Below are 11,224 nucleotides of genomic sequence, written 5' to 3'. Positions count from 1 at the left end.
TAGTTGCGTTGCCGTTAGCGTTCTAGTTCTAGAGATCGCGTCCTAGGAAACAGGCAATATATAGATTTGTAAGTTTTTTGTCTTTTTGTATTGTCATATCTTAAATTGGGCTTACTTCGCGTTGTTTTTCCGCTATCATACGCATCGCCCTCGGTTGAAAAGATCATCTTTCATATTTGTGTTGATCATCAAACGCTTCGCTAAGCTCATTTGCGCTCTGTTACATATTTGGAACATTTGATTTTTGTGCATGTCGACTCGAGATCAAATAAGAATGGTTTTTTTAATATATATATTCAAAACATATATTTTATGTGGATGTAAATATTTAATTAACTGTCGTTTTCATTTGAATACTGTTGTTTGGTTGTGAAAATGGTTATGAAAATAATAGCCCAAATGACCCACATTTTGTCATGCATTTATGATGCATAATTGCACAATGCAGTCTGCCAAATCGCTTTGTTTCAATATGTTGCTGTTCCCGCAATTTGATCGTCAACTCATTGTACATCGATTCCTCGCTTAATGTACTGTATTTTTGTTTCGTCTCGTGGCTTCGTTTATATATATGTCACAAGCGTTCAACAAAACCGTGCCGTGAAATTGATTCATTTCTTTCTCTCTCTCTCTCTCTCTCTCTCTTTCTCTCAATGCAGCGATGGAAAGGTACGACTGTGGCGCGTTTCATCGGCCATCCGGCGACTAGGACCAAACGATACCAGCATATGACGCCAGGACACGGAAGCGATACCCGATAGCACCCGAGTGAAGTATCGCAGACAAAGCAGCATGCCACCAAACCTTATGTCCCGTTCGATCGAACATCCGCATCTTCTGAGCGACAGCAGATCAGGCTTACCGATGACGCGAAGTAGTCTCTACCATTCGTCGACACTTGCGTCCTCCTCAACGGCGGTGTCTTCGGCGTCTTCATCGTCCTCATCCTCATCATCATCATCATCATCATCATCAGCTACCGTAGTGGCATTCGCTTCCGTACCGCCCGTAACCGCAGCCAAACCATTAGTGCCCAATAATGTCCCGGCAGACGCGCCAACAGGACCTTCCGGCTCGTTGCGCAACAGCCAACTCTATCGTAGTCTGAACCAGAACTATCTCAGTATTCTGAATCGCACAAACCGAAGGTAGTTGTTCCTGCTTGGGCTCGTTGGTTGTGCGATTTTTGCACCGTCAACCGACACCATGCCGTGTGGTGATACGTTTTTGTCCTTTTCTCTCTATCTTTTAATTTATGCTTTGTGCGCTCCGTCCGCCAGTTGGGAGAAATGTTGTAAAATTCATTCCACAAATCCATTTTCCGATAGCCTTTTCAACCCAAAATGGGGGGGTGCACGGAGCTTAGACACTATCTAACACAAACATGACATTACAGTTACTTTACAGAAAATTAGAAGTCGCTTTATGCGTCGGGGTCGATTACCCTTTACCCTTCGATTCGACACTCATTCGCGCGCTCATTTTGTAATAATGATAAGCTGCCCTATTCTGTTTGTATATTCGAGTTTACATACTGCTGTGTTTTAGCTACATCAGATATGCCTAATTTAGCATTGGTTGTGATTTTAGTTGATAGAGAACATCGATAAGTATTTACTTAAAAAAAAAACACCCGCTTCATGTTTGTCCCGTTCGCTGCTCTATTGCTTGAGCTGGCCGAGCTTTGTATCGCTCATTTTATACCAATAGTCAACCGATGGTGTGCAAACGGGGTTGTGTAAAGCCAATGTGTATGATTAATTTTAAACAGTATTCCAAAAGCATCCTCTAACCCTCCCCCCGTGCGTTGGTTGATTGCCTTGATCAGTATTTGGAGGCTTTTGTTTGTGTACCGGATTGCTTTTTTTTTTGTTTGTTTTTCGTTAATGCGCTCAGTTTACGGATTATGTCTGCTGCGTTGTGTAGTGGTTCGTTCAGCCATATGCGTTAGCTTGCTCGTGTATGTGTTTATGCTTCTCAAGAAACTAGATATGCAACATTACCTGCAGACTGACGACGAGGGTGCATTCGAACAAACAAAGTCGAACGCGAGGTCGTGTGGAAAAGATACGAAAGAATACAGGTATACCTACAGAAGGAAAAATGTTCGATGGACTTATATCAATGCTAGTGCAAAGGGATCATCCTCTGATGTGGCAGCGCGTGAAAGATGTTATGTAGTGGGAGGTGACTCTAAACACACAACCAGTTACTGAATGTGCACTGCGAGAAAGGCAGGAATGAGGAAAGGCAGGCAGACTTTGTACGGCACATTATAGATGCTACTTAGGAACGTTTAAAATGAATAAACAAATAAAAATATCTTACCAATTTTGAAGAAAACTTGTCCTTTTTTTTTTTGACTCAAACATTGACTGAGGTTTTCGCAGTACCGATGCGTACTCGTGAAAGAAACTTATTCATGAAAGAAATTTTGTTTTTTTTTTTCAACAGAAGGATGCTTTCCTATGTCTAATTATAATGAAATTTTCAAATTTCCAAATAATAATGAGAGCATTCGGATTGACCCAAACTGTTGTTAACGTTTAATAAAATTTTTGGTGCGAATTATTCAAACGAGTGCGAAAACGCATTGTATTCGAAAAGAAATTGCTCACTCAACACTAAGACACAAGAGCATCCAAAGCGCGAAATGTAAAAATGTAAATATCAAAAAATGTGCGCGAGCTTGAACGGCAACTCGAGAAAATTTTGAAGCAAAAGTAACAGGAGAGCATGATCGCGAGGAGTTGCAATTTTGTGGTGCTGAAAAAAATTTTAGCTGTGGCGCCAACCGGTCAGAAGCTTCAAATAACCACAAATAGATGGCGCTATTTATTCCGACATGTGAAACGTTTCAGTAATTGAAACGCTTCGAAATGTTTCAAGCCGCGCCATCTATGAGTGAATAGTGAAAACATTTTCCCCTTTAGCGAATTTAGCGCCATCTATTGGGTTAAAAAGTAAACAGTGAGCGAATTTGAAATATTTCGTTCATTTTTCATGAAATATTTCGACTGATTTGCAACTCTTAGCTGGTATGCTCTCCTGGTACTTTTGTGTAAAAAGTGTACTCTGGCTTGGTAGTCAAGTGCGCTCGAATTTTTTGTTCTGCATTATTTTATCTTTCGCGCTTTGTCTATTTGCGTTTTATGATCACATTCTTGGATAAAACAAGTGTTTACAAATCCGTTTGTTCATCTATCATTTGAATAATTCCCAACCAATGTGCGAACTATTTGAAGCTTCTTTTTTGTTGTTATGTGTGGTTATTTGAATTCCCTGTGAGGCAGTAAATTAATAAATTAAAGATAAAACAATAGTTTAGTTCCTTCGGATTAAAACGGTTCTCATTGATGTCCCTTGGCGATAAAACGGTGTTATTGTAATATGTTTACGATTTAGCCATTGCCCTCAAAAATCGACACGTTACTATAAACGCACGCTAACTCGGACCTTAGCCTGTCAACGTGACAAACATTTGAATTGAAGCGGATTTCTGCGCGTGAAAAGTTCCGAAGCGTTTGTTTTTGTCCTTAGCCAGGATATTCCACTACTTTGTTATTGCCTAGTTTTTCAGTGATTCATTTATGTAAAAAGTACCGCAACCATGGCAGAGATTGTATCGTGCGCAAAAGATACGCAGCTTCACAGCTTCCCGGCGCTGGAGCTGCTTAGCTCCAGCTCGCACGTCGTTAACAACGGTTCCAGTTGCCAGTTTTTCGGCTCGTCGAAGCTTTTTATGCGAGCCAACAAGGATTGGGGCATCGAATTGTTACGTCTCAAGTATGAGGACGATCAAAACGGTACACACAACGAGCACGGCAGTCGGCGTACGATCGCAAGCGTTAAGAAGATCATGATCGATAATTTGTACTGTGTCGCCTGCCCAAAATCGGCCGGTAAGGAAGAGATCGCTATCGGGCTGACGACGGGCACGGTGCGGTTTATGGACTACAAAAAAGCCAGCTTCACGAAACGCTTCGACGCTGACCGTATCACGATCGGTGTGACTTTCATGGATTTCAATGCAACCGATGACTTTTTGGCGGCCGTATACGAAAATGGGCTGGTAAATGTGTACGGAATGAAAACGAACTCCAAGCTGCACACCTTGGCTTTCGATAAAAAGTAAGTTGCATTAGTTGACACGGCTCATAAGAGACAGCAAAAGTATACACATTTGAAAAACTTCGTAACGGTCACCATGGTAACGTTAAAATTGAAACACACAATTCATGTTCCACCCTCTGTTTTTTCTCCACCAACAGCACCATCAAAGCGCGATTTCATCCCACAAAACGTTTCTCTATGGCGGTGGCCTCTTACAACGGAGCCGTATTGCTTTACGATACGCAATCGAAGAAAACGATCTTCTCACAAACAATGGCCCATGGGGCACCGTGTCGTGACATTGCGATGGTCGATACATATCCCGATTACCTCTTCTCAGTAGGCTACGACAGTGTGATAAACATTTTCGACACCAGACGCAAAGAAAAGGCGTCTCAGATACAGTCCAACTATCCGTTCGAGTCGCTGGCGATAGCAGAGAACGGCCATCATTTTGCTGTGGGTAATTTGAAGGGCTTCGTGTATGGGTACGATTTGCGCAGTCTTAAGGAACCGTTAAACATGCAAAAGATTCACCAGAGCAGCGTAAATAGTATCGCGTTTGTACCGGCGTCCCGTGACGTATCAACCCGCCGCAGTATGATCGAGCTTGACGAGTTAAAGCAACCCGCGAAAGGAACGCAGGATAGGAATCGGGGTGCCGAGCAGGCGATGGTCACAGAACCACAGCTTCCGGTGGGGCAAGAGCAGCACGACAGCTTTATGGGAGAGATTGACCTGTTTTTGCAACGCCGTGAGGCACCGATGGATTGTTTGTCGCGGTTAAGTACTTCCTCCCGGTTGAGCACGGAATCGCGCACGAGCATGCACATGGCTGGTAACAATCTTATGGGGTTTTTAGATGATCTTTCTGACTGCAACATAGAGCACGAAGCCGGTGATCCTACGCCTCCCGTTGGGAAATCTCAAGAGCACCACCATGAGCAGGATAACTCGGCCAACGGTTCCGAGCTGAGTGTAGACGACAGCTTTGTGAACGTAAATCGGTTACTCAAACGGCTCAAAACTGATGGCACACGATCGAACGCTAGCAGTAATAGTGTGTACAGGAAAGGGGCACCATCCGGAATGGTGAGCGTGAACGATAATTTGGAAAACATTCGCGAGGAAGCGACCGATATTGAGGAAGACGATGATGAGGTTGCTACAGCAGGTGCAAGGACGAATGGCACCCAAAGCAAAGGTGCTATCACGCGAAGCATCACCACGCCAAGAATATTAATCGAAAGCCAGCTCGAAAACAGCCAGGTTGAGTCAGTTTCGGATGATGCGAGGAGAAACGTTTTGAATGATAAAAAATCGCAGGTCGATGAAACGAGACCCGTATCGGAACCAGCACAACCTGCTCCTGCGGCGATGTCCGGTGGTGCTAACAGAAAGGATTCCGAGCTGGCAGCTCGACATGATATTGCCGAACTGCGTAAGGCGATGATGGGACAGTTTGAAGAGTGCATGTTGCGCCAAATTGGTGCGGAACAGGACATGAAAAGCCATCTGTGGATGTGTATGTTCAATTTATGGCGCGAAACGCAAAATAAACTCGACTCGCTGGAACAGTACGTTAGCACGGTGATGGGTTTGTTGTTGCCGCGGGACGAATTTGTGCAGCAATTTCTAAGCATTCGAGCTGAAAACGAGCACCTTAGGGCACAGCTGGAAAAGCTAGAGCAACAGAAAAAGAAAGGATAAAAGCACAAGGAGCGTTGTGGCTGTTTATTTGTTTTAAAGGTTGTATACTTTTGAATGTATCATAATTTGTTAAAATTTTGAGGTAAAAATGTACAGGCAGATGCACTTGATAGTGAATAAATCTATTATTGTTTTATTTCATCTAGCTTTAAATGGAACGTGTATTCAGTTTTTTCGTGTTCAAGAATGAAACATATTCGACAACTGATTGAGATTAGGACGTTAGGGTTTCCATTATTTCTTGCAATTATTTTAGCTGCACGAAAGAGGCGACTGATCAAGAGCGTTTTAAAAACCTGCTTTGCAATTCAAGAGCATATTGTTTGCTTTTATTAGAATTTCAATTAACACTTGTTAGAATCGTCCGTGACTTTCTGGGAACATTTCTGGGCCTGAGCCTGGGAAGATCTCTGGCTTTCCTTCATTTCTTTTCGTACCCGTTTTCGAAGCACATCCAGCTGGCGTGCGCTGCACAATGGCGTGTCCACTTGTTCGAGTTCGTGCATACGATCGTTCAGGGCGACGTAGGACTGTTTGCGGGAATCATACTCGACAATGTCCCGAAACCGATGGCCCCAGCAAATATCCGCCGGAACGTACGACGTACGTGCCTGATTAATCTGCCCCGTCGTCATCGTTCCACCCGTGACCGTTATCACTATTTCCAGCTTCCGTCCGAGCAATTCCGCCGCCGACAGATCGTACAATGGACTGTTACGGTCGATCACGTGGCACACGGTAACTGGCCACAGCAGTACCTGCCGTCCATCATTCTCCAGCTTCAGGTGTGATTCATGTTTCTCGATCCACTCGCCTTCGATGGTGCATCTCGATTCAAGCAACACCGCCGATATCTTCGTCTCAATCGAATGTTGCCACCTGCGATCGCAGATACGAAACACGAAACAGAACCGACCGTCTCGCTGGCAAATGACGGCTCGGTTGCTAAATTTGGTTTCGGAGATTTTTTGTGGAGGACGAACCAGCTTTGCGTAAACCACACCGAGCACGGCACCATCAATTAGCAAACCCACGATCAGCTGGATCGTCAGCAAACCGAACGATTCGGGACATTCCTCTGTCGGAACCTTTTCACCGTACCCGGTGGATATTTGCGTTTCCATGCTGAACAGCATAAATCCCGTAAATGTAGTCGCACCTTGAACGCATGGCATCGCACCATCACCGAGCCGCTCGCCCGTGACCGGATCTTGTGTGAGATCACCATGAGCGTATGAAAGCGTGTACCATAATCCGGCAAAGAACGCCCAACTTCCGGCGTAACTGCCAACAAACACCAGCAGCGCATAACGCCACTTTTCCTCGACCTGTGAGGCATCGATGGAAGGTAGTTTTCGAATCCATTCCAGCACTTTATTCGGTCACAGCGATTACTTACCAGCGTCGTCACGATATCCTTCACGAAACGGATCGACCGTTGGGGTAGGTTTGAAATTCGCACGTTACGCTGGCCGATTTTGTTCACCACACGGGAGGCCAGTGAGAATGCGTTATCCTTATCGATCCTTCCACCGGTCGGTGTAAGGCGATGGCGTGTTCCTTCTTCATCGGGTGAGTCCATCGGTTGGGCAGTTACTACCACGCAGGAAGTGAACCGACTGATTCGGATTTCAATACCGGAAGATTTCTCTGGTCAGTGAAGATGCGTCGGAGCGGAGAAGCGAGTCAAATGATAAGATATCACGATTGCTAGTGACACGATGCCGTAGACACACTTTAGCACCGGTGCTAAGATGAAACGTAGGGCACGTGAGCGGGTTCGCTAGATGGGTTAATTTAAACACGCTGCCCGGCGAAGGACGGACGGATAAGAATTAAGCCAATTGCAAATAAAGCAAGCGAAGAGGCGGTTTCGGTACACAACGGTTCGTACTCTATGACTGCATCTAATCTGATGGCTCTAGCTGAATTCGGAATGTGAAATCAAACATTTTTACACGAAAGGAAAAAAAGCACTGGAATGTATTACACGATCGGATTAACATACTCTAAACAAATATTCATACAATTAGTAATACTAATATCTACCTAAATTACACTGCTTTCTGGTTTGTTGTTGAAATACTGTCATTTACATTACTATCTTCAATTAATAAGCCATTATTCAGGAAAGCCTTAATTATTCGTACACTTCAACCGGTAAGTTAATGCTGCATGGTTGGTTGTTTCGTTTCCACCGGTTCGCTAATTGAAACCCCTGCTAGATCAACTGCATTACTGTCATCAACAGCAACGGTGACCGTGGTGGGTTGCTTTAAGGGATCTTCATGCGCTTTGTGTAGCTCATCGTGCTGTTCGTCCTCTTCAGCCTCGGAGTAGACATCGTGGATACGCACAAACGAGCTAGGATTGCTACGGAGCCGTGTGTTGAATTTCCAGCGGAAAGATGCCTGCAACAAATTGGACGAGCGATTTGAGAGGAATGTTACATGATCGTGATCAAACTTACCCCTAGCCGGCTGTCATTATCCACGGAAGGATAATCGTCGCAGTGGCGCTGATCTTGTTGCAATTCGTCGATCACTTCCTCGAGCTGACGTGCGCTGCAGAGTGGTGTTTCTACCTCCTCGAGTAAATCGATCTGTTCGTTAAGGGCCACATAGCACTCTCGCTGCGGGTCGTATTCGATTATGTTCTGAAACCGGTGCCCCCAAAGGATCTCCGACGAAAGGTACGAAGTGCGGATTTGTGTGCACTGTCCTGTCGTCATCGTGCTGCCCGTCATTGTCACCACAATTTCGAAACTACGATCCAGAAGGTCCGCAGCCGTCATGTCGTACAGCGGGCTGTACCGATCAATCACGTGGCACACGGTTATCGGCCACAGTGGCAGGATGTGGCCATGGTTTTGCACCCTCAATCGGGACTCACACCGTTCCAGCACGTTTGAGCCGGGATGACGGCGAGGTTCAAGCATTATTACGGTCACCTTAGTTCCGATGACGTACTGGTGCTTCTGATCGCACACCCGGAAAACCAAGCAAAGCTTGCCATCGCGTAGACAGATGACGGCTCGTTTGCTGAATTTTTGTTCGTGCGATCGTTTCGAAAGACGGATCATTTTTGCGTACACCACACCGACCATCGCGCCTCCAATCACCAGCCCGAATACGATTTGTACCAGCAACAGAAAGAACGCTTCCGGGCATTCTTCGGTCGGGACGATCACGCCGTATCCGGTGGAGACTTGGGTTTCCACGCTGAACAGCAGGAAGCCCGTAAAGCTGCTCGTTCCGTCAACGCACGGTTTGTTGCCGTCTCCGATCCGTTTGCCCGTTTTAGGATCCTTTTCGAGATCGCCATGGGCGTACGCGATCAAGTACCAGAGGATAGCGAAGAAGATCCAACTGCCCACGAAACTCAACACGAAAAGCATCAACGTGTAACGCCATTGTTCGTCAACCTAGCGTGTAAAGGGCCATGAACATGTTAGAAATGATGAACAAAACGTACGGGTACATGTTTTTCCAGCTGCCCGAACCAGAGCGTACCAACGTGGTAGCAATGTCGCGTGCGAAACGGATTGATCGCTGTGGAAGATGTGCCAGCCGGACGTTGCCTTCTCCCTTTTTGTTAACAACCCGCCGGGCTTTGATGGACCGCGTTCCTTGATGTTGCGGATCTCGCCGCATTCGGAGACTCAGCAGACTACGAGCGCTTCGTATTGTTATGGGAAATTTTGGCTCCGTATCTGTCCCAAAAACGCGACAACAACGGAAGATTGTTACAATGATAAGCACACCACGAAACGTATGATTCAGTGCGTGTTACTCACCCGTTTCCGCGTTGGAGAACAGTGCAGGTTGATCAGAGTTATTGGACGCATCATCGGCACTGATATCATTGCGTGTGTTATGCCGCGGTTTTCGATCTATTTCAGACTCCGAACTAGAATCATCTTCTATCCTATTAGGACAGCGGTTCGTTACTAGGTTGAAATCATTTTCAAACACACTGACGACGCGTCATAGCAAGCCATATTCCATGCGTCTTACCACAGTCTATTCCTATCGAACGCAGGCCGGCGTATATGATAAGGGCTCCCTGGCGCGGACCAGGAATACCGTTCGTTATCATAGTCTACTATCTTGATCGGTCTTGAGAATCGATATTCGATATGTTGTTGCTGCTGCTGCTGCTGCTGTTCTTGCATCCTTAGCCAGTTTTTTCGCGCCAAGTACGGACTTCCGGTTAACGAATCTAAGCTACTACGATGAGAAAAGCAATATGTAACAAATACAAAATACACTTGGATCTTAAATTAATATCAACTAAAACGATAGAACGACAATTACTCCATGCTCATTTTCACGGCAAGAAATCACAACGCTATATTGGAAAAGAACGAAATTAAGAGAGCACAACCTGACGCGTTCGGGTCACCTTTCGATATGATACTAACAATCTTTCATGGCAGTTGGCAAAGTAAAACTGTTCCCCGCTTTCTGATCAGTGATAAGATATTGGGCTTGCATTCGATTTGTTTCATTCAAGCGCAACGTGCGAAATTAGCTGAACTTCGATAACGGGATGGAAGCATAAACACATTGCTTAGTCAAGGCGACTACACGAACATTACAGGTGCATGTGTCCTGTAAATCCATGGTTTTGAATTCAAATCTTACTCGAATCGTGTATAACCATAAGCTGTAGAACAGCAGATGCTGTAGGTGTTGTTCATTTGGTATTTCTTCTTTTTAAATAATTCAAATAATCGATGTACTGTCGGCCAATGCCGATCTTGTTAAGGCCTTTCTATGACTTGAAATTTTTACATAGCCGGATAGTTAGTCCTGGCTAGGTGGGAGATGCAGTCGATATTTGAAATTTGAAGTCGATATTTGTATGTTTCTATCGCATGCTAACACATTCGACTATCGAGCCCGAATTCATTCAGTTGTCAATTTATTCCAGTCTTTGAGTTGTAAACGTATTTTGTGAAATTTATACATTACAATAAGAAATATAATTTAAATCGAAAATTACACAATAAAAGCAGCCAACTGTTTGTTGTGGCGTCAACAAAATGTCATTTAATCGACCCACGTGACGTTTGTCGGACGTCGCTTAGCATCGCAAGCGGAGCTGAAATCGACACCAGTTTTGACAGATCGCCTGTATTCCGTGAGAAAAGTTGATTTTTGCTGCTACGCATAGAAGAACCCCTAAACGAGGGGAAGTACTTTGCGCGTTCTAGAGAAAAATTCTTGGCCAAAACACACGAGGCAACGTTGCTAAAGTTCGGCAAGTGCGTCGCGGAACGGGATTCGTCGTGAGCCGCATTTTCCAGTTTCCTCGAGGTGTTTGTGCGCTTACCGCGGCACGGTTGTGAGTCCCGGGCGTTCTTGCGGACGCTATTGTGTAGTCCGCGATGCTTCTG

General features: G+C 45.1%; 3 protein-coding genes across 3 annotated transcripts; 1 reads left to right on the top strand and 2 right to left on the bottom strand.

Moving 5' to 3' along the window:
* Positions 1-3,610: 3,610 nt before the first annotated feature.
* Positions 3,611-5,823, top strand: LOC128724034 (uncharacterized). The gene is made up of 2 exons (XM_053817798.1): positions 3,611-4,131; positions 4,272-5,823. The coding sequence occupies exons 1-2, from the start codon at positions 3,611-3,613 to the stop codon at positions 5,821-5,823; spliced, it is 2,073 nt and encodes a 690-aa protein (XP_053673773.1).
* Positions 5,824-5,999: 176 nt separating this feature from the next.
* On the bottom strand, positions 6,000-7,405 carry LOC128724032 (ATP-sensitive inward rectifier potassium channel 8-like). Its single transcript, XM_053817797.1, has 2 exons — positions 7,223-7,405; positions 6,000-7,151 (listed from the first exon to the last, which is right to left on the bottom strand). Exons 1-2 carry the CDS (start codon positions 7,403-7,405, stop codon positions 6,168-6,170), a joined length of 1,167 nt encoding a protein of 388 aa, XP_053673772.1. The 3' UTR covers positions 6,000-6,167.
* Positions 7,406-7,988: 583 nt separating this feature from the next.
* On the bottom strand, positions 7,989-10,150 carry LOC128724031 (ATP-sensitive inward rectifier potassium channel 11-like). Its single transcript, XM_053817796.1, has 6 exons — positions 10,140-10,150; positions 9,840-10,052; positions 9,620-9,750; positions 9,336-9,535; positions 8,294-9,247; positions 7,989-8,234 (listed from the first exon to the last, which is right to left on the bottom strand). Exons 1-6 carry the CDS (start codon positions 10,148-10,150, stop codon positions 7,989-7,991), a joined length of 1,755 nt encoding a protein of 584 aa, XP_053673771.1.
* Positions 10,151-11,224: the final 1,074 nt, after the last annotated feature.

Source organism: Anopheles nili, chromosome 3, assembly GCF_943737925.1.
Source record: "Anopheles nili chromosome 3, idAnoNiliSN_F5_01, whole genome shotgun sequence".
Lineage (NCBI taxonomy): Eukaryota > Metazoa > Arthropoda > Insecta > Diptera > Culicidae > Anopheles > Anopheles nili.
Note: the sequence above shows the minus strand (reverse complement) of the source record. Positions and strands in the feature narration are given on the sequence as shown.

Bases quoted from the DNA above. Each gene is read 5' to 3' on its own strand.
- LOC128724034 (XM_053817798.1), top strand. From the start codon at position 3,611: ATGGCAGAGATTGTATCGTGCGCAAAAGATACGCAGCTTCACAGCTTC. The intron at 4,132-4,271 runs GTAAGTTGCATT...CTCCACCAACAG, and splicing joins ACCTTGGCTTTCGATAAAAA to CACCATCAAAGCGCGATTTC.
- LOC128724031 (XM_053817796.1), bottom strand. The intron at 9,751-9,839 runs GTAAGACGCATG...CTGTCCTAATAG, and splicing joins TTCGATAGGAATAGACTGTG to GATAGAAGATGATTCTAGTT. The intron at 9,248-9,335 runs GTACGCTCTGGT...TTTACACGCTAG, and splicing joins GCGACATTGCTACCACGTTG to GTTGACGAACAATGGCGTTA.
- LOC128724032 (XM_053817797.1), bottom strand. From the start codon at position 7,405: ATGGACTCACCCGATGAAGAAGGAACACGCCATCGCCTTACACCGACC. The intron at 7,152-7,222 runs GTAAGTAATCGC...GATGCCTCACAG, and splicing joins AGGATATCGTGACGACGCTG to GTCGAGGAAAAGTGGCGTTA.